This window comes from Aphelocoma coerulescens, assembly GCF_041296385.1.
Source record: "Aphelocoma coerulescens isolate FSJ_1873_10779 chromosome Z unlocalized genomic scaffold, UR_Acoe_1.0 ChrZ_unloc_scaf_1, whole genome shotgun sequence".
Classification (NCBI taxonomy): Eukaryota; Metazoa; Chordata; class Aves; order Passeriformes; family Corvidae; genus Aphelocoma; species Aphelocoma coerulescens.
The window spans coordinates 1,455,297-1,481,735 of record NW_027184086.1 but is presented as its reverse complement, the minus strand read 5'-3'; the positions used below and the strand labels follow the sequence as shown (position 1 = coordinate 1,481,735).

Sequence of the window (26,439 nt, the reverse complement as noted above, 5' to 3'; positions counted from 1 at the left end):
GCATTTCCATTTGAATGGACAAAAATTACATTATAATAATGTTACATAAACACTGTTCTGATTGATCAAGACACAGGATAATATCGTGGTGTAACAGTATGTCAGAATAACTTGCTACACTTTAAGAGAATCACAATATGTATGTTCTTTGCAGCTTCCACAGGGGTACTGTGTTGTTCAGAATACTCTTCCCAATGAGGCTGATTTTCCTGAAATGTACTGTATTATAATAATCTGTAGTAGGTTAGATGGCCATACATGTTTTAGCAATTGTTGCAATAATTGTATTCACCATGTTTGTTATAAAAGCTCCAGTGTAAAAGCATATTGTTACTACTGCTCCTGGGACTATTTAAGTAACTAAGTGTTATAGATCTTGCTTAAAACCCCACTAAAAATGGTTGTTGAGTATTTCTGGGGTATAGTTGGCTTTTGTTCGAATTCTGTAATTGTTGGAAAATCTTCCTTGTTTCTTTTACTTTTGCAGTTCCTCTTGTTTTTTTCATATGGAGGCTTGCAAGATTAGTTAGAATACTTGAGCACCTACCTAGGGATGCATTAGATTTGACTTGAAAACCTTCTTCCTGTCTTTTTTCTTTAAGTGGAACATGCGATCACCCTAATGCTCCCAACATAAAATCAAACCAACACAACAACTCAAAAAACAAGCAAAGGGGAAAAAAAAAACCTGCAAGAAAGTTGGGCAGAGTTTTTAAAACTGTTTAAAATTGCCTTTTAAATGTGATCTTGTCTGCTAAAATATAAGCTCAAAATAGCATTCTTGCAAAAACTTCAGAAGCAAGGGGTTTTCTATTTTACGCTGCAGGCTTGCCTCCAGGGACCCATTAAAGGACACAGCAAGCCATATTTAAGCTAGACAATATTGGGTGGAATGGGTGGAAGAGATAACAATTACATATGTGTAAATGCACATGTGTATACAGAGGAAAATTGTATATGATAATGAAGGAATGGACAAATAAATATGATCATGAGATAAAATTAGGATAGAAAGGCTTTTCCTCTGACATTTGAAAAGTAACAGGAAAAACGTTGCTGAAATACTGAAATATCCTTGATGTTAGACAAAATCTCCACGTTATTGTGATCTTCATTTTATAAAACTTCGAATTGTTTCAGAAATGCAGCATTTCATAGTAAGAACCCATTAAAATGTGTATTTCTGTGACCTGTGTTTTTTTGTGTGGGTGAGAAACAGCATTCACCTCTATTTCAATGTATTATAAAATTTATGACTTCAAAATAAACCAAAAAGCTTCCACAAACCACAGAACAAACCTACCTAAAACTGCTTCAGATAAAAAATCTCAGAAAAAAAAATCTCAGGAGGAAGATTAAAATAAAACATTTAGATTAAATCAGGGGAAGTCAATGTCGAAATTTCAATTGTCTTAAAGTGTCATTAAATAAGCTATGTTTCACACTCTGATTTTCATTCCATGGAACCTGATGTAAACCTGGCTGTAGATACATGGTAGATAGGATTGGTGAAACCTTGGAATATGTTTGGAAGAAGTAAGATTGGCATTGGTTCATTTGAGTCAGAAAGTAAAATATGAGTAACAAGTGCAATCTTGATTACCTGTCATTTAAATGACACCTAAATGACTTCAGAATTAAAATATATAAACTAGCCAATTTTCAGTTTTGCTTTTTGTTTTGGTTTAGCAATTTCATGTGTGTTAGAAAAGCTGACTATACGTATACAGCTAAAATTTGCTTCATGAATTACTACTTAGCTAATAAATGAGGTTGGCTGTTTCCCACTGACAATTATGTAACCATGCTTAATTGCTAAATATATAAACTGGTACTTAAAACTTATTATCCATCAACAAAGTATTCCAAGCAGTTATTGAATGTGTATTATAAAGTAATATTCACATACATAAAGAATTTGTTATTTTTTAAATAGACCAGTACAAAAAGGGATCTCATAGCAGATTTGGGAAAGGACTGGTACTGATCCTCTCATATAGTCTGATCTAAAATGTCTTCTTACCTACCTGTTTTCAAATTATCTGTTTTAAATATTGAAAGGTTTTAAAGTATTTTTAAGTATTTAATTTTTACCTATATTGAAACTTTAGAAATGGAGCAATATCTTTAAATGTGGTGCTATTTTAAAAACACTGTCCAATATATTTAATTGGTGAGATAATTGAATTTTGTTTGTATAAATTAGAGAGGACTAATTTTTTGTATGTCATCTGAAAAAAGTCATAGGGAAATGGTGTCATTCCAAAAGCAGTCAGGAGTTTTTGTGTGTTAGCATTGAAACTCTATATATGCTCTCCGAATGAGAAGGTAAGGGGTAATACAGGAAAAGAGTGTAGTTTGAAGAGAAAGCAACACAGCTAAAGATTCAGGTAGTTTTTCTTGGACAAAACACAAGCTAATTTTCTGTAACAGCAAGAGACATAAGTTTAATCAAATGAGGAGAGGAAACACAACAATGGGGGTAACTTTCATGTACCAGTAATGAAGTGCTGTGAATAATCTGAATGAAGAGTCTGAATAAATTGCATCATGAATGCCTGCTTCTGCCCTTTTGCATATTTTTTTTTTTGGTACAAGATATTTGAGCTTGACACAAACATCCGTTTTTGTTTACAAGATAATTTTTTATTGTTTATAGGATAATAGGTGGAATTAATGCTTGTTTCAGATGGTATATTATTAGCATGTGGGAATGAGCCAGGTACACAGAGATGGAATATCCGTAGGGTATTGTCTCAAATTATCAACCTAAATTTATTGCTTTACATTCTCATTTGTGTCTGTGCTACTCTTTTACACTGTGAGAGAAAAAGTATCTTGAGAAAATGTTTCGTTCTCTCAAAGATGGAAACTAAGGAACTACTGAACATTTGCATTCAGAATATATACAAAAATACAATATTGAGCATGCTATTAGTGTAATAAAATATCGTCCCCATTATTATTTTTATTTAATTGGTAGTGCAAGTGCAGGAATAATATACAATTTTCTGGGGTTAGAAATAACACACTGCTGTTTGCTCAGTTTTTCTCTTGAAATAAGGGCAGCAGCTGGGACTGCTTCCTTTTACTCTTGGAGAAGAGCATATGTTTCAATCGACTGTTAAACAGAGAGAGAGAAAGGGGCTCAATATAAATAAAGAGGACAGTACTAGATCCATGAGGAGCATGATGAAGTATATGAGGCCATCTACTCGTAGAAGAAAAAGTGTGATTAAATATAGAAAGACACACACCCCAGCCCCATCCAATAATCCATGAGTGAAATATGGCAATAAATGGAAATCTTGAGGGGAAAAAGAACAGGCATAAAGAAAAAGAGGGGGAAGGAGGGAGAGTAGAAATTTGCAGAGTTCCTTTCCTTCTGCATGATTTGGTTAATTATTTTTACCTTCAAGCCAAATTAACAGCAAAAATCCTAGAAACAGTCTTTCTTCCTTTAGGCTGTTGAATCATTGAGTGCTTCTGTAAGTGTACATACAAGTGAGAAGGAGATCCATCCTCCAGATGAGATTGTAAAACATTAAGGCCTAGAATATAAAGTTGTCGTATTAACTTGCTGGCTGATATTTAAGTAGAGTTTAAAGAAAAGAGGTGGGAATTCCATTTTGCACGGGTAGCTTTTTTTTTTCCTCTGTTTTCCTCAAAGACTAACCTATCATTTAATTCTAGCTATAAAATGCAGTAGAAATACTAGTATTAATAGTGGTAAACTGAGTTGAAATCAATATTAATATGGTTATATATCCTGCATTGATAATGTTTTTTTCTGGGCTTTCAGTCATGTTTTATTCTGTAGCCAGTCAGGGTCAATATTGTATCATAGAGAAAATATGTTGGAATTAGAAGACTTGTTCACAAAAATAAAACAATTTAAAAATAATTCAGATAACACTGAAGACAAGAATAATTGCCGCCTACTTCATCAGAAAAACCACAATGATATGATAAAAAGTAAAGGTAAGGTAAAGTGAAGGACAATCAACAGAGAAAACTTTGTGGAATTTCCATTGTTTCCATCTAAAGTGATAAATAATACTTCAATCAAATTTAAAAGGGAAGGAAAATTGATGATAGAGTTATAGACAACACTGTAGTTATCTATGTCTAAAATGCTCTGTGTTCCTTCCATAAGCTCTTTCTCTGTCATAAAGGCTCTTAAGATGTTTTGTTTTGGGATGTGATCCTGATTGTCTGAATGGTGCCTTAGCCTGTTTGTACATAAGCAGGTGTTACTGTCTGGTGGCTTCCTTTTTAAGCTATAAAATAAATTGCATGTCAGATTGGGGTTTTTTTAAACTTTCTTTTGTGAAAGCCATGAAGTAGATTAGTAACCCTGTACTGGCCTTTTATACTTAGAAACTTTCCCTCTCAAGTAGAAATCTGCTCCTGTGTTAAAAGGTTTGCTGCTCTGAACATAACAGAGATCTAGGTTTTCTTTCAAGTCAAGCTCAGCATCTTTGAACAATAAATGTTCAAGTAAATAACATTGTCTAACATTTTGAAAATTTTTCTCTTTATTTTAGGAATTTGTGAAAGAAAATGACATAATGTCATTTAACAGTGGCTGACAGCTTTCACCTGAGATGATTTTTAACTGTTGATGAAACTGAAAGATATGACTACCTTCTTGGCCAATCAATATCTCTGCTTTTTAGCAGCTCACTGTGCTGATAAACACATAACCTTGGAATACAGCTTTTGGCTCTAAAAACTGGGTGTAATTTGTGTTCAAGCTGTAGTTATTTCTTACATAGTCCTTCCTATCTCTGACTCTCTAGTAGAGAGAGACACTCTTTCTAGTGATGTCTGTTGGTTATAGTACTTGTTACAAATCTCAGGTATGAAATTCTCCTTGAGAATTTCATCCATGATGGTTCTCTCTGTCTGTTGATGTCTGAAAACAAAAGCGTGTGTCAGGTTCTTAGATATGTTCTCCAGCTCAGTATCCTGGACTAAACTAGTCCTTTGAGGTATAACTTAGGCAGACAGGAGCCAGTAAAGACATTTTTCAATTGCTAAAACTTTATGCAAGTGCTAAAGAATTGCACATATTTGGAAACAAGAATTTCTGAGTAGATTCATTTTCTTGGGTCTGCTCATTTCCACTCTGAGAGTCTGAGATCATTCCTAGTGTTTTTTAGACTAAGTGAGGGGTTGTAATCTAAGTGTCTTCTGAGGAAGACCTTAAATGTGCAGGTGACCTCCAAGCTGGGTTTTTAGCAGGGCAGAGCAATAGGAGAGGTTAATTCTTGAGTGGTGTGCTTTGTTTGCACCTGTTTGGTTGTCCTTCATTGAGGTGTAGGTCTCCATGCTGATATGTAGATGCTCTTCAGGAGGCTGGGAAACATTCACATACCTGTTTTACTCACAGTACAGTGTGCACTGCATTACTTGTTCAGCATTTTACCACTCTGGCTGTGAGAATTTCTATGAGCTCTGGCAGTGGTTTTGAATGACATACAGCTTAAATGGGGGCTTGCCTTCCTACCCATAACAAATAAATCTGAGGTGGTCATTGACAAAGTACAGAGTTTTCTTCAGTGTTTCTTAAATAATATAGGCATGTTAAAATTAATGTGTGAAATCATAGGTTAAAGCTCACGAACTTCCACTTACCACTGTTAGTTTCCATTTGCAGTCAATTCCATGTAGTGAAAATAATAGAGTTCATAAGGACGCTACACTCAGGTGTGTATTCTGCACTACAGGGTGCATGCTAGGAAAAAAGTCTCATAATTATTGATTGAGTTGGGATGCAATTGATAAATTCTGCGAAAACAGTTTACCAATTCAAGTGATTTGTATAAGTCAACTTATTATGGTTTTGTTTGAGAAGTTTCTGTCTGGATAGAGACATGAATAATACTCAGCTGTTAATAGCATGTCAGAATGTGTGAGAAAGAGTTGGTTAGTATGGGTTACAAAAAACAGCAGGCCAAATAAAAGATATTACATGTTTTTATGGATGGTGCCTTAAACTTGTGCTTTTGATGTATTGGTTTTTCAGGTAAACAGAAAAGAAAGTGATCAATATGCTTTTGTGCAAGTAAGAGCCTTGATCTTGTTGGTTAATTGAAACACATAAAAGAGAAATTATTGTTGTTTGTGATACTTTTCATGTACAAGTAAACTCTTAAAAATGTACTAATATAGTAACATTTTTTTTCAATATTTTTCCCAAGTTCTTTGATGTAATCTCAACCACTGAGAAACCATTGTCTGAGCAAGATTGGTATCATGGTGCAATTCCAAGAATAGAAGCCCAGGAGCTGTTAAAACAGCAAGGAGACTTCTTGGTGCGAGAGAGCCACGGGAAACCTGGTGAATATGTCCTTTCTGTGTTTTCAGATGGACAACGGAGACACTTTATCATACAATATGCTGATGTACGTCTCTGATATAGTACTGAATATTCAATTTAGGATCTACATAGTTTACTGTAGGAAATGGATTTAGCCTTTCTGTGAAAGTGTGAAAGCTGTTGGAAATATATCCGTCAGTGCTGGAATCAGGGGAAAAGGTCATTTTGGGAAACAAAGGAAAAATGTGAAGTATCAGGTTATTCAATATCTTTTATCTTATATTGAAAAGCCAAGATATTTCTATAAATGTTTTGAAACCTAGAACTTATTACTCCTTATTTATGCATGTACATTTGGTTATTTTAAGCCCATTTTCATTGTTGGTGCAAATTAGGTTACTTTTAGTTCAGACTGTAAAGATCACACTGAATCTTCCTGAAAAATGGAAACAGCCATGGAGAAGAAAGTAATCTCTATTGGTTTTTATACAGATGGCAATTGAAATCCCAGTTGGACTTGAGATGCTTATGTTCTTTCTAGTCCTGTGGTTATTGTTTTGTTCAGTATAACACAAACACTTCTGGATGTTGCACAGTGTGCATGCTTCTAAGGACCAGAACTGACCTCCTTGTTGCTCTGACTAAGGAAAAATTGATAACTTAATTAACAGTATATCAGTTACTATCTGCCTTTATGCAGTGTATTTCTTTTTATTCTTGTTAATGCATTGCTTGGTTTTTTTATTGTATGTATTTTTCTTTTTACCTTGCAGAATTTTAAACTTATACAAAATGTGCCAGTTCCCATAACATTACTAGAATTTTGTCTTGAAGTATGAAATTGCAGCAAATCATTCTCAGTTTTGATTCAGTAGTGGTGTCTTTTCAGTCTCTTGTAATAAAGTTTCCCACATACAGAAAAATTCTCAAATTTAATCACATAATAATATTTACACTGAGGGAATTTCATTGTCTGAATCCCCAGATGATGCAGCATGCCTGGGGTAACTCAATATTGTGTACCTGGTTTATTTCCTTTTAATGAGAGGCAGTGATATTTTTCAAACTTCAGAGAGGCTGGAATGTTTCTCTAGGATTTAATGATTATAGCTACTTGTCATGCTGGAGAGTGTTCATTAGTTCTCACCTAGAATTTTCCTTGTAGAAGTAACACAGTCAGTTTTATTTTATTTTGATTTTATGACCTTAAAGTATTTTGATGTGTCAGAGTGCTGAATGAGAAAATAAAAGCAGTAAAATTACCTGTACCTAGAGTCTTACAAGATGCTTGGTGCTCCCTGACTGGACCCAGCAGAAATAAATACACATTATATATGTGGTGTGACTGAAATAATTTTGTGCAAATCATTGTATGTGGCAAGTAGATCTTCAAAAAGACAGATTGGACTTTTAAGTTGAAGTTCCCAATATTACTTTGAGGCCTGCCTTTAAGCTGACTCTTCTTTTATGCTGGGGGGGGGGAGGGTTTCCACCAAAGCAAAATGAAACAAAACAAAAAAGCTATCTTTATCTCCATAATTTTGTACTTTCTCCTAGCAATTACATTTGAAATGTGAGACTGATACTGTTTAATGTTGCATAACTTGGACAGTCCCAGCATCATCAGGTCAAGATATCTATCTGCTTATACATTTGCTAGTAGAGCATTATGTTCATCTGCTCTTGGGATTAATTTGTGGTAGATTTTCTTGTCAATCATGGAAGTTAACACTTTTTTTTTTTCTTAAAGATGTTCAGTACTCTGTATGCACTCCTATGGGGTGAATTTTCTGAGAATGAGAAAAAGCCTATTAAGCTCTAGAAAGTAGGTGTTGGGAGTGTTAGGGTCATACAGTGAGGGATTTATTCATGAACATTTTTGTGGGCAAGTTCGAGGAGAGTTTAGTATAAAGGATTTGTTTGTTTGTTTACATTGGTATGAACAATGTAGAATTCGGTCTCTGACTGGTCAAATCACACTCGTGGATCATTGACAAGTCTCCATATTTTCTTCTGAATCAAATACTGAAGATTAGAGTAGGACATTGGTTTTAACAGCAATCCTTTTTTTGTATAAGTATTTCATCTCTGGTTTTACCATTATTTTAAAGGCTAATCTCGATGCAGCTATGAGTGTGATAAATTAATTCATCATTCAGCTTTAAGCATCAAAATTCACTGTTGTGATTCAGGGCTATCATCATTTTCACTTCGGCTTATTTGAGGCTGTGCCATTTAAAAATTTTTGTTTGTTAGTGACCTTAGGGTCAGGATGGAGTGTAAATACACAGATTCAAAGGACACTGCCTGCCCTGAAAGGTGTTACATAAATGGCAGCAGATGGGTGTGTGGCTGGATGTGGGATGAGGAAATAATAGGCAATAGGTTGTGCTGAGGAGACTCCTGGGGCATCAGGTTTTTTGGATCGTCAGCACAGAAGTATGAAGGAGCTTATTTGAAAAGAATGGAAACTAGTGATAGTGGTCACTCAAAGCTGAGTCACTATTTAATAAACAGCAAAGCATTCAGACTATGGAAACATTTTTTATTTTAGAGATCTCTGAATGTTAAAAACGCTGACTTGACCCAGCTGTCTTCACCAACATCAGTGACACGTTTCCGGAAGTTAATGCTTTAACCCTTAAGAGAAACAATGAACTTAAAATGCACTGTGCAAGGAATTCAACCCTGGGGGCTAGAAAGGATGCATGCCAGTGCTGGCGGTATTCATTGACCAGTTGTGTAAATGAACTTGAATCACCATCTGTGCTCGGAGTTTCTTTAATTGCAGTACTTGTTCATTGTTGCCATTGTCAGGCTGGCTTATGGCAGCTACTGCCCTGTGGGAAAAGCTCTCTACATGTAGATGCTGAGTCTTAAGAAAGCAAGAGACTTTATCGTGTTTCACAATCAGCTGCAGGATCGTGCCCAGCTTCTCTCTGAATCCTGTGCGTGACCTGCCTTTGTCTCTAGCTCGTTTAGACTCTCCTGGTAAATACTCTTCATTAAAGAATGATCATGCATCCTATATTCTCTGCCAGGGATTTACTAATTTTAGGAAACAATAAATGAAGGAAGATGAGATTAGGATAATATTGCTTATATCCTGTTTATCTCTTTTTGTATTTTATTATATAGATGTTTTAGTTAGCCTGCTGTAATTTTTAGAAATAATTCAGAAGTCGGTTTTTCTGGTTTAGAGTATTTTTATTTCACTCTGTAATATTTTTGAGTGTAACTGGCCTATCTATTTAAATTAAGAGTTTAAATAGTTATTTTATCATATTGCCTTAAATGACTGATGCAGTAATTTGGCATGTATTAATTTATCATTTTCCTAATTATCATTCCAGTTAAGTCAGTATAAATGCTATTCAGTAGGTCAGAAAAGGAATCTAAAGTAACTCTGTAAAAGTGTACATTTTTTTCTTTGTTGTTACTAGTGAAGGAAGTTTGGTTGTTCACTTTTGCAGTTTCTTGTTCAAACTATTGCTTGTAGAGAAATAACTTTTTCCTTTTGCCTCCATACAGAATCAGTATCGTTTTGAAGGAACTGGATTTCCAACCATTCCTCAGCTCATAGAACATCATTACACAACAAAGCAAGTTATTACAAAGAAGTCAGGTGTTGTTCTGCTTAATCCTGTTGTTAAGGTAATGCATACATTCCAGAACCTTAATTTAACTGACAACAATTTTGGGGGGTTTCTCTTATTATTTAAAATAAGATCCTATGGAACTTTTCAGAAGATTTTCCTTTTTTGTTCATTTTGTGACTCTGTTCCTGATCTCTTTCAAATGTCTCACCTCTGCAATACATTCACCTAAAACAACTCTCCATCCTGATTTTTACAATGATTTTTGCTATTTTCAAAGAATGGCATTCAACTTCTTACCAGGTATCCTCTTACTTTTCTTTTTGGTTTCACATTTAGATTTCCCTACTAAGTAATTCAAAGTAGTAGCTCACTGCCATTCCTTCTATAAAGTAGAAAATTTCTTTTATTTAATGGAGAAGGTCTCATGAAATTTTGGAAGACTTACAACAACTCCATTTTGTCTCTGTTTTATATCACAAAAATAAGTTAGACACAGAAAAAGGTACTAATATTCCAGTATCAAACGAAAATTTAAAACAAAATTTCCCTTTTTAATCAGGAAGCTACTGTAGAAAGTCTTTCAGGATGGAAACAAAAAGGGATAAGTATTAGATTATATTAGAGTTTTAAGAGTCTCCTTGACTTCTTCCAGCAGTTTTGCAGTTAGTATCCATCTAGCTGGTACTTCATTCATAAGCCAACTCCACTTACACCTTTGCATCTTAACTATGGGTAAGCCTTTTGTTCTTGATATATTTATTTTTTTAAGACTGGTTTCAAGCCTGTGTTCAACAAGTATGACAATTATATTTCACCATTAGTTACCTACTCCAGGGTCCTAGTTCTTTCCTGCTAATAAGCCTAAGAAAGTAAAACATGTTATTTTTCTCAAAATTACATTTAATCTGCACTTTACTATTTTATGTAATTTTAAAATTTTGAGAATGGGACATTGTAAATACACATTTTATGTTAATATTTTGCTGATTACCAAACTGATGCTTCATTGAACATAGGATATTGTTTGCATTCATTGTAGATCACATGAGAAAGCATAGGACATTATTTTTGATGTGTTAGTAATTCTTTTTGATATAAATAGTTTAAGCTACAAGTAAGGGGTAGTGAAGCTCAAAATGAAATATTTTTAAATCTTTTTGCAAATTTCTCTCTCTCTTTAATACTGTGTTTGTTTTTAATATGTAATGCTTTTTCGGTTTCCTGTGAGAGCAGCCCTGTTTTAGCAAGTGTAAAACTATGGTATGGTTTATTACTACATAATCTTAGTTATTGTCTGTTAAACTAGAACACATCATCTGTAAAACATCATCTCTTCATTCTCTTGTTTACTTTGAAGATGGGAGGTTTCATATTCCTGACATTTTTGTTTCATTTTGTGTCATTTTTTAATAGAGTTAAGTTTTAATTTATCCATACTCTTGTGTAAGTATAGTCAAATAATTTTTCTAGTACCTGTCTTGTAGAAGAAACATGTTCCCAAATGGCATTCCTGCTCATTTCACCATTACTGTACTTGACCTTGTGGCCTTGGAGGTATAAATGCAGTACCTTTAGATAGTCTAAGTCCCTTGATGATACCTGTCTGTGGTGGGTGTTTCTAGAACTTGAATCCATACCATTACCACTACATTCAGATGTATCATAACCACCTTTTGAAGTGGTGGAGGACAGTTTCCCAGACAGACCTTTTAGCTTTCCTACTGTCACGGAGTATAAGGTCAGGCTTTTTGTTTTTCTTCTTTTCAGGCGGAATTGAAGTGAGTCCACTCCTCTCTGGACTTGCTGACTTGAGTTAGTCTTCGTATCAACTTAGTATTAACTAAAAATTAGCGGAAATATTAGTATTTCCTCTAGGATTGTTCTAGTTGATAGTTGGTCCGAGCTGCACTGCAAAGCTACTTCAGCTGCCTAGGTTTCCCAAAATTATGCAAATAATCGGCATCTATCCATAAAAACACAGGCTGCGTCTATTTTTTCATATGACTTATCTTGTCCTCGTATGCATCAGTTTTAATATTCAAGAGTATTTTCTTTAGGGTTAATAAACCTTTCTACTTCCATTCTGTTGTGTTATGTGATGTAATGGAAAGGGTGACTGTTAGAAGAGTATTGAGTGACAGGAGCAATTGTATAGGTTTTTTAAATATACATATTGCATAGATTGCATGTAGGCTTTCAAGAATTTATGAACTAGAACGTCAGTTTCTATAGCTACTAATACTTGGAGTGAACTAAAACCAGTGTATAGTATACCTAATGCTTTAAGACCAGCAGTTGGAGTGAAATAAGACAATGTTGAAAAGGGTGTTAGCTACATGATCTGAATTTCTTTAGAGCAGCTGTTCTTAAAAATATTTGAATTATTATGGTTTGAGCTATGATTTTATGGTGGTTTTAGTTCTCCCATCTGATTAAAACTGTTTGCTGTATTCTGAAGAAGTACTTCAGAATGAAGCAAAAGAGTGTTGTGAGCTCTCTTTTTTAATTTAAATGGAGCTCTGGCTTTCATATGGGAAAGCGGAGACATTTTAAGTCGTTTTCAGAAGTAGCATATGCACTCTGACACCTAGTGTTGGGGGTAATTTATGCATCATGTGCTATTACCAAGATGTCTTTAATCATTTCCTTAAAGTTCATTTGACATCTGCAAAGACTGTTTTTGCTTTGTTCACATTATAGCTGCAGAGCAGTCTTTGTCATTTCATGTAATCTTTAATCTTTTTATGCAAATTGCTGTCCCTGTAATAACCTATTTAGAAATTGAAAGTTAAATATGACAAACTTCACAGCAAAAAAAAAGTTACTCTTTTTAGTTTGTTTTTGCTTTCCTTCCTTCCCCCAGTCATTTATCCTCCTTTAGCATATTAGTAAAATTAGTGTTCACCTTCTGTGATGTTGCCCTTGAAAGGAACAGGCTTAATTGTGTCACAAAAGGCCTGTCCCATGTCCCATTTCATGTAGACCAAATCTGCCTGCTTAGAATTTTAATGATTCTGTAATAATAGAATTTATATTAGAAAAACTGAGGGCATTAAAACGATATCTGGAAGTAACTTCTTTAATGGAAAAAATGTCTCATATTTATTTATAATCTTCTAAAAAAAAGTGCACATTTATGTTCTTCAGGTTGTTACTGATGGACTCACTGGTACATAAAGCCCCTAAGTAACTTCAGAGCACACCCAAGGACTTTATTAGTAAAAATGCTGTTTTAACCATATTGGATGTGTTTTAACCTTCTAACATCTCTGACCTCCTGTTTTGGAGGTTTTTATATCTTTTAATAATAAAAATACATCTTTTAATATATTTGAAAAATCTGTATTAAGTTGTGAATGTGCTTCAGTTTGACTGCTAGAAAAAAGAATCATCAAAAGAAAAAGGAATAGCATTTTTATTTAAGTGTACCTGAATTAAAGTTTTTGCTTGGATCAGAAATACAGCTTTGAAGCAAGTCTGCCCAGGATGCGCAACTGCTTATGGGAGGGAGTTCAGTTTTCAGAGCCAGGAAAGATCTAGCCTGAAATAATGCTTTTCCTGCAAATATATGTTACAGATTCTTAGCACCAGTTGATTCGCTTTGGAGATCTGCTACTATTTTGTTAGTGGTAATGTAGTCCTGGTATTTGGATGCTCTGTAGTTAATTCAAATGCTGAGCTTATGGAAAAAAATTAACTGCTATTTTGTCAGATGAGTTAGGCCACGTTTGTTACTTGTAACTTTCATTTAAAAATTCTTGATCTATTTTTATGTGACAAAGAAGCCTGTGATATGTTTTCATATGTTTTGTATACATAGGAAAGTGATGGATCATAAATGATGAGATGAAAGAAAAGTGTTGAAAGAAAAATAATAGGTATTTCTTAGTAGTGCTTCTAATGCTGATAAATAAGTTTGCAGATGACATGAGAATTCTCTGCAGATCTTATGCTGTCTTGCAAGGTATGCATATGTTGATGAGTTAGACATGGAAAGAAGTTCTGAAGGGCTATAAATTTAAGTTAGAAAGATTTTTTTCATGAAAATCTGTTAGTAAAAATCTGACGTGACCGTACTTTTTTGCTGGTGGGTTTTTTGGGGGAGTTTATTTTATTTTAGCAAAAGGAAGCTGAGGTTCGCTGTTGCAGACAACTTCTGTGCTCAGGGTACAGGCAGCGTGTGTCTCTCAGGCCAGCAAAGCACACATGGAGGAATTGAAGGACAATTGCTTCTGAACGGTCTCAATTTCAGGCAAGTCCCCTTATGGCTGCTGGGAGATACTGGATAGAAACAAGGATACTTACAAAGGAGACTTCCAAGTTTATCACAAAGTAATGCTGTCACACGATTATTGATGCTCACCTCACGGCTGGAGAGAATTAAGATGCTGCAGAGGGAAGCAGTGGCAGTAATAGTGCTGCCTTTGGGGAACATCATCTTGTGTCTGTTTGACCTGAGGACAACTCCTGAGGAGCAGATGTCTGAAAGGCAGAAGCAGCCTGTAGCAGGGAGTGATTCAGTTACTGCAGCTCTGCCTAGGCTAGATTTGTCGCTCCAGAGAGGATTCCTGGGGCACCCTGAATTACCTGTGTGATGCCCACCCATCCGGCCAAGAAGCACGTGGTGGTTGTGGTCTCTGTGTGTTGGGTTTTGGCCTAAAGCTGCAATTCTCATGGGTGTAATTAAAGTCTAATACATGCATTTTTAAATGTCAAAATATATCTTCAATTTTCTTTAAGGAAATTGAATTCACTATGAGAAGTGAGTGTTTATAAAGTGAAAGATGTACTTACAGAAAATGAATGTATTGAATATGCATGAAATGAATCAATAGCCTGCAGGTATTGACATTTGAGAGCAGTTTCATATCTTAGTATTAGAGGTGCATTTCAGCTATGTTCTTATTTCTTCAGAATTTGGAGAAGTGTCACAGGATTTGCTTTTAACGTTTTCTAGCAGAGATTATTGCAATATTTCTGTCAGGTAACAAAAGGAATGCATCATCTTTAATGGTGGCCTGTACTTGTCAAGGCATGTCATCCTGTTGAGAAAAGGGAAAAAAGAGAGTAATTTGCTCTTTGTGCTAACAAAGTACTAAACCAAATTTATGTATAATTTCAGGTATAGTGACTACTTTCAAAATTGAAAGGATTTATTTTCTCAAAAAATCTCATTAAAATGTGTTGTAATAATGGAGGCACATAAGGCTACCTGAACGAAGAGTAACAAGGGTTGTTCTAATATTCAGTGATCAAAGTTTTCTGTAGGTTTGTTTTCTAGAGGCAATGGCATTAAACATCTGCTCAGTTGAATGTTTCTGGTTCAGTCTTGTCTTTTTGGTGTTTCTTTCCGTGATCAGGTTTAGATTAAAATTGAAATATAACACTCCTAAAGGGTGTAAGCATTATGCTCAAACCTAGAAAAAGAAGTATTTTATCAAGTATATGAATTTCATTTTAACAAACACAATGTAATTTTTGACTGATCTCATAAACAAAAGTCTCTGTCCTAGAAATTTTAAATGGCAACATCTGCATTCCTATTTTCTGTACTGCTTTCATATAAAAAATTATAGAATGCCATATTGCTGTGTGGAGTGCAAATTGAACAAAATGAGTTATCTCAAGCACAAGTGAAACAATAGGAAGTAGAAAAAATAACTAAAATTTGTGAAGCAAGAGATGGAAGTAAACCATTCATTCTTATAAAAAAATTAATTTTGTTAGGAAGGGGTAAAAATTATTAAATGAAAGATTTTAGTGGAAGTTTTTTGATAACTAGGACAAGAAACTACTTCAATTAAAGCATCCTTCATCAAAGATTATTTAGATTTCCTAGATTTTGTTGCTGACATTTTGTATGTACATGTGAAAATCAAAGGTTTTATTGTGTTCTGTCATTTTCTGGGTGTAAGTTGTGCCTTATGGAGTACTTGTAAAAACTGGGGCCTTGCACTTTGGCTTTTCATTGTCTTTCTGAGAAGCTTCATAACCAGATGTTGATATAGCACAATAAAAAAATTGTATTAGAATTGTGTATGATTGCAGCAGCTTTTCTGCTGAACTAACATCCTGGGGTTTTTTATGGATTCTGACATCTTCCCCATATTTGGAATTCAAACATTCCCTAATAATTATTTTATATAAGATTGTGAGTTGTAAACTTCTTGTAGTCCTCTAATTATATTCTTCTTCCTGTTTTTAATAAAGTGCAGTCAGAATGACTTTAATGCAAATAATGTTTTGAGTTTTCAGTATTTTCATAGCATGTGGCTGACAAGCACATAACCTTCCTTGACCGTGGGCTCTCACAGGTCAAAAAACACAGTGTAGATTAAGAATAGGAATGAGTGTCTGTGCTCTTAAATTCCTTTGTAGAGTTACAGTTATGCACAGTGGGGTACTGTGAAGTAGCTTATGGTTGCTCAAGTATTTTAGCCTCCACCAATTTAAGTGGAACAAAATGTTAAGAAGGAGTGAAATGACATTTCAGCTGTGGAGGAGCAAAGGATGCACACTAAAGGAGCTACAGGTACGTTTTTTTAAAATCAGGTCTGTGCATCTGATCTATGTAACAGTGTCTGAATTCTCAAGATCTGTTTATTTAAATGTTGATTAAGGAGGAATTCAGGGGTGAGATTAGGTAGGGCTTCCGGATTCCTTATTTGCAAGGTAAATACTGTATGTAGCCTACTGTTGAGGCTAGTCCATGGATTTCATCATCAGCTCATAATGAAGTAAATGCTATTACCAGTTCTGTCCTTTCTGTCACTTTGATTTCTTCCTAATAGAGTTGCCAGTGAGGTACATAGTGTATCCTCTGTGATTACTAAAATAAAGATCACCCCCAGAGGGCGGTGATCAGTGGTACAAAGTCTAATGGGAAGCCAGTAACTACAGCTGTACCCCCAGGGTCAGTACTTCGTCCAATCCTTCCTTCATCCACTTCTTCATTAACAAGCTGGATGATGGGGCATGAGCAGTTTTACTGATGAGACCAATCTTTGATGTGGGGCTGATACACAGAGGGTTTTGCTGCCATTCAGAAGGACCTGAACAGGCTGGAGGAGGGGTCTGCAGAAACCTCATGCAGATCAGCAAGGGGAAGAGCAAAGTCATGCAACTGGGGAAGCACAACCTCAGGCACCAGCACATGGTAGACATAGATGTTTTTCCCTTATCTCTTGTGTTCATATTTTAAATTGAGGGTGTGAATAGTAAATTTGTTTGCTTAATTGTAGGTCAGTTTATTCAAAAAGAGTTTTGACACATTGAGGAGGACACTGCATAATTAATTCTCAAGAGTTTTGAGTTTTAGAAAAAGATGCAAAAGGTACAATAAGGTGCAACTGCTGTGGTTTAATCCCAGTTGGCAACTAAGCCCAACACAGCTGAGCATTCACTTCCCCCATGGCTGGACTGAGGAAAGAATCAGAAAGGCAAAAACTGCAAAAGTCATGATTGAGATACAGACAGTTGAATAGGTGAAAACAAAAGCTGTGCACACAAACGAAGCAAAACAAGGAATGGATTCACTGCTTCCCATGGTTGGGCAGGTGTTCATCCATTTCTGGGAAAGCAGGGCTCCATCACATGTAACAGTGACTTGGAAAGAAAAATGCTTTCACTCCAAACATATTCCCTTTCCTTCTTTTTTCCCAGCTTTGTATAAGCATGATGCCATATGGTATGGGATATTCCTTTGGTCAGGTTGGGGTCAGTTGTCCTGCCTGTGTCCCCTCCCAACGCCTTGTACAGCTGCTAGAATAGGTGGTGAATTCTTCGAAACATTCATGTCCACTGTTTAATTTTTAGAGAAGAATTGTGCATGCATGCATGCTATAAAGATTGCTTCATGTGTTGATCATCTTTGTCAAGAGTCTAATTTAACATGTGAAACCAAAATATAGCCCCATACTAGCTACTGTGAACAAAATTACCCCAGCCAGAGCCAGCACAGCAACAGAGTCAATTGCTGCAGACCACACAGGAAAATTTTGTCAAGCTAAAGTCAGTAATACAGGAGAAAAAAAATTGCTGAAGAAAGCATTCAGAAGATTACACAAGTAATAATAGAATCTGCTAATATCTTGTAGAGCCATTTGGTATGTGTACTGCTTGCCTTTGTGTGTCCTTCATTGCCTTTTTTCTCTGCCACTAAGAGATTTTCCAGTGATTTTGCTATTCTGAATAATGAGTTAGTGGTATGTGAGAAACTAGCAATATCTTGTTGAAGAACTGTATGCATCTGATGTAAAAAAGACCCAGTGCAGCATACTTCTTTTAAACTGTTGGCATCAGTGTAATGTTGTATGACTTCTGATTCAAAGCCACAAACATCTGCCTGGAATGCAGGCAGACCTCGCTGGTGCCCTGAAATAAGTTAAGGCTGCAGTTTCCTTTCTGTGTGGCTTTGTCTGTTTCCTGCTCTTCCACAGTCACAAATTAGCTAAGACAGCAGATTATTTGAAATTTTGACAGGATATTTCTGTTCCATTTCAGTGGTTTTAACATGTTATCTGAAGATTATGAAAGGCGCTGCAAAATGAGCAGGTGTGGCTAGAAAAGCATAGGACGAAGGATCTTGGGGTTTTGCTTTGAACAAAATGGTAATTCAGTGGAAGCTCTAATGTGGAACTGCAGCACTTTGAAAGGTATTGCCTGCTGACCACTGTAAATTAGGCATTATTTTTGAAGGATGAATGAAGTGTTTCTCTTCCTGGGGTAAAGAAGTCATCTAACTGGAAGCAACTGGATGTTTTTGAAGTTAAGTCAGGGTGGAATTAAGTATGTGGCTAAGTATCTTACATAGCTCAAGGAGACTGTCTTGGACATTTTTACAAACACCTGTAGTTCCCCCAACCCCATCTGACATACCTTTTCATGTGTGGGTGGAAGTAAAAATGTGTTTGCACTTACATGAAAATATTTTAGCCTGTTTTAATAATGCAAGTGTTCGGGGGAGTGTTGTGCATGAATAGTATGACTTCGCTTTTCCATTTCTTTTTGTTTAAATGACGTGGCATGTTTAAATGAAAAGCCACATTATCGTATGGTTTTGTTTGCCTTTGAGTGTACAGATGACTGTCACTGTTTTGTAGGGTGTATCTGATCCAGAGCTGATAATTTGTCTGTTTGAATATATTTGGTTAGCAAGTGATTCAGAGTACTTTGGTTTGGTAGCTGAATTTACTGTATTCAGTAGGGGGGAATAGTATGTGTTTTAATGTGCTTGAATTATAATGGTTCTGACACGAACTTGACTTTCCTTTTTCTATGCTTAAGGATTTCACATTCTATGTCTTTTTCTTTCTTAGCTGTTTTTTTGACTTCTCTATTTTTCTTTGATTCTTGTGTTTTTCCTGAAGTATCCTCCGTGTCATTTTAGCCCTTTTATGAATACAAAAATAGAAGCTTAGGGAAGTACTGCACATCCTTAAAAAAAATCCTGAAGAAAACAGGTATTGTATGTTGAATTGCACAGTCATTTTGTCTACTGATCTTCAAGAAATAATGGTCAGAGAATAGCTGTGCAGTGTCCGAGGTCACTTCTGCAGTTTATACGTTGCATAGTAGCTTTTCCAAATCTCATTTCTACCCTCTTGTTCCGTGGTCATTTAGAATCTGGTTTAGCAGAAAGGTTGAACTTCCCAAAGTTTTTTTGTGTAACAGTAAGAAGTCAGATAAAATAGTACTTTTTCCAAGGAGCTAAAACTGTCTGTGCTGTTATTCTGTTTTACAGCTCACATTGAGTTTCATCAGTGTGGCTTAATACAGTGCTGTTAATAATGCAAAGCAGCTTCCATAACAGTTTTTACAGCTCATGAATCTTTATTCTGAAACAGTTTTGAAGAAGTTGCCAGTGAGGTTTTTCAAAACTCCTCTTGTAAAACTCACTTGTTCTTACGAAAAATCTTTTCCACCAGCTGCCTTTATTTCTGTACTTAATCTGAAGGACTTGAAACACACAGTTTATGATTCATGAAATTGATATGAACATTAGATCTACTGGCATAGGTGGTATCAAAACCAGTACTTCTGTGAAAAGACAATTTTTTATTCCCACATTGATAAGCCCTATCCACATGTACGCAGCTGTTACTTTTTTTTTCGTCTGGTTCATCAAGTTCTGATAAGTGAGATTTGAATACCCATCTGATGAAAATTGTCTGCAATTCTGATTTTCTTAGCCATAAAAAGAATTTTACTCCAATTATCCTTAGTACTGAAAATGAAAGATTAACTTTCCATTTTTGTTGTTGTGGAGAAATAGCTCTTAGCTGCAGTAATTCATACTACTGATATTTTCTATTTAACTTGGAAGAAGGAGAGCAATTAATACTTTCCAAACTATTCTTGATGCATTTTTTCTGCTTAAAACATTAAGAAACAGGCATCACTTGTGTTTATGCACTTGACTCCTGAGATGTCGACAATATCACTGTATTTTTGAGGTTTTTTAGAAGAATGTTAAGGATTCATGTACTGGGACGAGGGAAAGGGGAGGGATATTTAGGTTTTTCATAAATTCCACATGCTATGCTCAGATAGATTCTGAGATTGGAAAGTCACATGTTTTCAGTTCTCTTAAAGCAGTAAGTTTTGGTTTTGGTTGATTCCTTCTGGAGCTCCCTAAATCAACTAGTTTCCAACCTCTAGAGTTTTTTAGCCTTTTTCACTTTGGTTACATCTACAATTAAGATTTTAAAAAGTGACAGCATTTCCTGTAGATACTGCCTTCTGAAGTAGAAAAAGTAAATAATGTGACAGAGAACGTGTGATAAGTAAATTACAATAAATAACATAAAGGTCTTACTTATTCATGCTGTGTTGGAACCTGATCAGGATTTCCTCACCCTTCCTCTTTGAAATATCTTGCGTTGGAGTTTGAGTAAGAATCTTGTTTTTGTTTGGTGGTTCTCTGAAACTGAATACAAGCACAGGTGGCATTTTTTTTCTCCCTTTCCTCTCTCCTATTAGAAATGGTGAGATTTTTAGAACCAAATGTTTAAGCTGAAGCTTATAAATTCATATCTAATTCTTAAAACATCTGTTTTTGAAAGTTTACTATCTAATTGCTTTACTGCTGGTTTTTAATTTGAAAAAGTACAATTTTAGAATTCTTAATGATTGAAATTGTTACTGAGAATTATAGAAAAATAATGCTAAGGGGATTTGAACACTAAGTATTACTTCATGGTTATATATTCTATTTTACTGAATGCTGTTGTAATTTACTGCAGCTAATTTGTGAGCCTTCTTCCTGGCATAGTAATTTGTGATCTCTTTGATGTTGGGAGATGGGCAGGAGGAAGATTTGCTCTTACCTATTTTGAGGATGTTTAGGGTAATAGTGATGACATTTCAGTCTCATGGCTCAGAAAAGGAAAAATGGGATTGCATTTTCTACAGCAACCATCTATGTTCAAACTGTTGTCAGTGGCTTGCACACAACTCCACTGTACCTTCACTGAAGAAAGGATTGATGAACAATTGATTCTTTGCTGGTTGTTCAAGGTTTGAACCCATGATATCATGGTGTAGGGAACCATGAAATGTAGTAACATTATAAAAGGAATGCTGCATATCCAGGAAAAGAATAATGCATATCCAGAATACTTTATTTTATGAATAAAAGGAGACGTTTCTGATTGTTTTAAGCATTCCTTTTCACAACTGGAAGTTTTATTTCTTTAATTACTGTTCTGTTTGAGGTGTTTTTTTCAGTTACAATTAACTTTTGAAATAACTCTTATCTTTGAAAATGCTTATATTTGTTGAAATCAAACAAGTGTACTGGGTAGTTGGAGAGAGTCTGGAAGGGTAGTCACTAGCAAGCTGCTGCATATAAAAACCTTCAGTGGGATGAGTGTTATCGAGTACCTGGCTGTTGGGGAAGGGTAGCAATATCAAGGCTGACCAAGTTCTCTGCTTTGTGAACTGACTAGCTGACAGCTTGTTTCTTAGTGTTTGGCCAACAGATGTGTCAGTACCTCCAAAGGTAAGATACACTGATAGGATTCCAAACATCTTACTAGCAAACCTGTGCTTGAAGTGTGGCATTTATGTAATTTCTCCTCCTGGGACAGAAATAAAGTAGAATCTGGTAAAGCTTGTGGATTTCCCAAGTAATTCCATTTGGAAATAAGGTATATAATTAAGATTACAACTGAGTATGCTCAAGTGCTAATTCGTGTGACTGATTTTGTCTGAAGTGCTTTTATATTCTGAGGTCCAAAATTAATAAGAGGAAAATCTGAACAAGCAGAAGGTAAAGAGAGGTGTATAGTGGTGTCACAAGAAGAGGGCTGCATCATAAACAGCTTCCTTCTGGGTGAAATTGTAATGGGCATTAATAGTCCCAGGAGTTCTGTTCACTGTCATTCAGATTAGTTTGATTAGGTACAAAAATGTGCTGGATTTGCTCCATTTGGTTTAGAAGCAACTCTGTTGAAATTAAAATTTCTGTGACTTGGATGGATGTGCATTAAAGCATCTGTTGATCTATATCTATATTCAAGAATATTTTTTACGTCCCATTTTTCTGTCACATTTCTTTTGTGACTTTCAATATCTTTTGCACACATGATTAATCTGTAGAGTAATGGCATTTGACAACTGGAAAAATACGTTCTATTCACAGTCAGAATTAAGCACTTAGAGAAGATCATGAACTTCATGATCAGACAGAGACATGACTTTATTTCATAACCTTTTTTTATGATGTGCTAGTATTTACCCATTGATTTGTGTGCCTTGTTGATGTCTTTAATTATTGTCAGCTATTCAAATTCTTGAATGCGGTCATACCAAACTCAGGGCAATTCAAGTAGATTTAGTGAGACAACAAACCTGCAGTAGAATGTCTTATTATTCTTCACCTTACTGTGCTTTTCATATTATAGTTTATTAATTGAAGACAATGATCTGAACCAGTGACAATTAGTTTTGACAATTTGTACTGTTTAAATCAGTATCTAACACATTGCATATGAGAAAGTTGGGTTTGTTTCTTTTTTAATCCCAGAATTGTACACTGGCATGATGTACATGACACTCTCTTCTGTTAGATTTTATTTTTACTGTCTGCTGAAGAAACTGCTTTTGTGCAGTTTATAGGAGTTATATCAAACAAAGCCTGTCAAACTTTGAATAATTCTTTTGATTGTGAAAAATCTGTCAGAACCACGATAAAGTAATGAGTGAGTTACAGTGGTATACGAAATGACTGAAGGATTTCATAAAAAGTACAGGCAGTGATTAATGTACAGATACAATGATAATAAATCCTTCAACAGATCATGGGATTCCAGTTTATGCTGCTATTTTCTTTGATTAGTTCTCTGAAGAATTATCAGATTTTTTTCCCTTCATAAACAAGCTTTTGAAATGTCGTATTATCAATTTATTCAAAAAGTTGTTCACTGAAGTACAGAATCCTTGGAGTTAAGCAGTAAAAAAATCCATTAAATTTTAATTCTATAACTTTTTGACTTTCACACTTATTTCAATGTTAAAAACCATTATGTTAATACCTCCAAGTAGTAATTTTTTGAGTTTTTTTCTTTAAAGCTTTCTTTGCAAATTGTTTTCTTAAACTGGAGTATTATTAAAGGAAAGTGTGCAGTTTGATGGCACTTCCTTTCTATTTGTAGTATAACAGCTTCTCAATGAGATAGTCATTCAACAAAAAGTATCAAAAGAGGAGATGCAGGAAATGTGTTTCTTATGACGTTGGATCAGTGAGGCAGTAGTTTTAAGCAATAATCTTGTCTATAGGGGGAAAAATAAATTATTGGATATTGAGAATTTCCTCTTGGGTCTCACAGTTCCCACCCAGGGAAGAGAAATGGTAAAGGTTGGTTTCCATCATGCAGCATGGTGGTGCAGTACAGGAATTCTTGGGATGGATCTGACAGGTGTTGTGTGCTGGGAGTTTGGGTTAATGGAGGCATTCTAGGATGTGCACTGTTCACACTTGTGACATTGTACTTATGAACAAAAGGCATAGAAATCAGAATAGCCATGATCTCCACCTGTTTTTTAATTTGCTGAATTCATGTTTGACAAACAATCTCCAGAGAGAGTGACTCTACCACCTCCCTAGGCAGCTTACTCCAATTCCTAACCACTCCGTCAGTGAAGAATTTTATTCTGATTTCTAATCTGAACCTCCCTGGCACTATTTAAGGCCATTTTCTTTTGTCCTTTCATTTGGGATGTGGCAGAAGAGACCAACCCCCACTTGGCTTCAATCTCCTTTTCTCTAGGCTGAGCACCCCCAGCTCCCTCAGCTGCTCCTCATCAGACCTGTGCTCCAGACCCTTCCCCAGCTCCACTGCCCTTCTCTGGACATGCTCCAGCCCCTCAGTGCTCTTCCTGAATTGAAGGGCCCAGAACTGAACACCAGGGTCCAGCACAGGGGGATGCTCACTGCCTAGACAGAGTGCTTTATCTGACATGTGTTATATTTTCAAGCAGTTGCCTGTAATATTTCCAGCTACAAGAGAAGATGTAAGAGATGCAAATATGAGTCTTGGTGAGAAGTCGAAAGATCATGTGCACTGAGGAGAAAAATGTGGGAGTTTTTTTGATTTAGTAATAACTTACTTCTTGTACTAAAATGAAGTTTTCTTATCTCATTTTCACTTGACGAATTGTTAAAATCAAGGTGCTAAATCATTTCCAGAGCTTGTGTGAAACTTTGCATAGTGCTCATCTACCTACATACCATCATGTTGTAGGCTTAATTTCTAATAAAAATTTACTATATGGTATCACTCACTATTTTATTGTATAGCTAGCTTTCTAAACTCTTGAATTATAGATGCTTAGCCTTAAAACTTCTTGTTATGCTTGTGATTGAGTGTTCTAAATGTAATACTTCTTCAGCTCCATTTCATTTTATTGAAATGTATCTTAGAGAAACTGTATCTTGCATATTTGCACAGACTGAAAATTCTGCTTTCCTTTTCATAGGATAAGAAATGGGTTCTCAATCATGAAGATGTCACACTGGGGGAATTACTGGGCAAAGTAAGTAATAAAGTGAGCTAAATAACATTTGAGTAAGTATGTTGTAATCATTAAGCCATTTCTGTGTACCTTTTCTTTTAAATTACTGTATGCAATTCTTATATCAATTTTTTTTTTGTGTTAATACACAAGACCACCTTATGCTTTAAGCAGTTGTAAATCACACTTACTAGTAAACACTGTAAACACTGTGGTTGTGCTGAAAGTATTTAACTAGCATACATATTTTTCTTTTTTGGAAGTGTTTTGCGCTAATTAGGTTTCTATAAAGCATGATGTGGCTGTTTTGCTTTCTGTAGTCAGAACAATTTTGCAAAATATAAATCAAACATGTAGAGAAACAGGTGTATGTTTATTTGTTTACAAAATTTGATATAATAACATGACTAAATCAATATTTCTTAAAACAAGTGGTAATTGCTTGTGCATGATTATTTTCATTCATTCACTGATGAACATTAGCTAATTTCACAATCTTATTTGTATTAAATTAATTCTTGTGTAGCTTATAAACTTGTACTTCACAAATTCTGCTGAGGAACTACAAGTCTTCAAAATCAGGCAAACTCCTCACAGTTTTGGCACCTTTGCACCTGCAAAGATGTGGGTGCTACTCTGGACACAGTGCTTGAAAAGGTTTTCCAAAAACTGAAAAATAAGATTAAGTGAGGAGGAGACAAATCGAAGCAGTAATTGCCTTCTTACTATGATACACACTAAAAAAATCAATAAGAAATTCAAGAAATGAGGGAATTAAATGCTGTCATAAACTTCTGTTACACGGGATAAAATCTCTTTGGCAATGTAAGATGACAAAAAGTATGACCAGACTGAGCTGTGTCTGCATAAAATGCAGGTACTGCAGGATCTTCACATTCTTAAACAGGATGGTGTCAAGGGAGAAAAATTAAGATGTTCCAGGTTTAAAAAAAGCTTTGACTTGCTAAAAAATAAATATGAATTAGTTTTGATGTGTAAAGACAGTTAAAGCAAATTGAAAATCATTTTAGTTAATTCAATTTACATGTATATTGCATGTTTTTGGTACAAAGCATTTTTAACAATCAATAAAGCCAACTCAGAATTTTAAAGTGATTATAGAAGGATGTTCTTTAAAAAATACAGAACAGGCTAAAAACTTTCTTGGAACACAGTATGAATCTTTTATGCATTCATCTCTAAAAAGATGTAATCATACTAAAAAAGATAAGAATGACACAAACATCGGCATCTGTATGAAAAAAATATGAAATGAACTATAGCCATTCACCACGGAAGTGAGAATTCTGAGAGTACAAAACTGTGAGTGGCCTGGAAAAGATAAGGAAGAAGTAATGAAATTTTAATGTGTAAAAGATGTAAACTTAGAAAAGATGAAGATTTTCCTTCACCTCAGGAGTGAATGGTCAGTTTATTTACTCGGTATTAATTCTATAATACCCCACAAAATCAAAGTTGCATAATAGGAATCTCTTATAC

At 35.2% G+C, this 26,439-nt stretch overlaps 1 protein-coding gene across 6 annotated transcripts in view; it reads left to right on the top strand.

The window, feature by feature from the left end:
• FER (FER tyrosine kinase) overlaps positions 1–26,439 on the top strand; it is a 156,441-nt gene that overhangs the window by 80,869 nt on the left and 49,133 nt on the right. For all 6 annotated transcript variants that reach the window (XM_069002588.1, XM_069002589.1, XM_069002593.1 and 3 more), the window contains 3 exons: positions 6,207–6,410; positions 9,857–9,979; positions 24,904–24,960. In XM_069002588.1, coding sequence (XP_068858689.1) covers positions 6,207–6,410; positions 9,857–9,979; positions 24,904–24,960 — 384 coding nt within the window. The remainder of the gene's footprint in view (positions 1–6,206; positions 6,411–9,856; positions 9,980–24,903; positions 24,961–26,439) is intronic.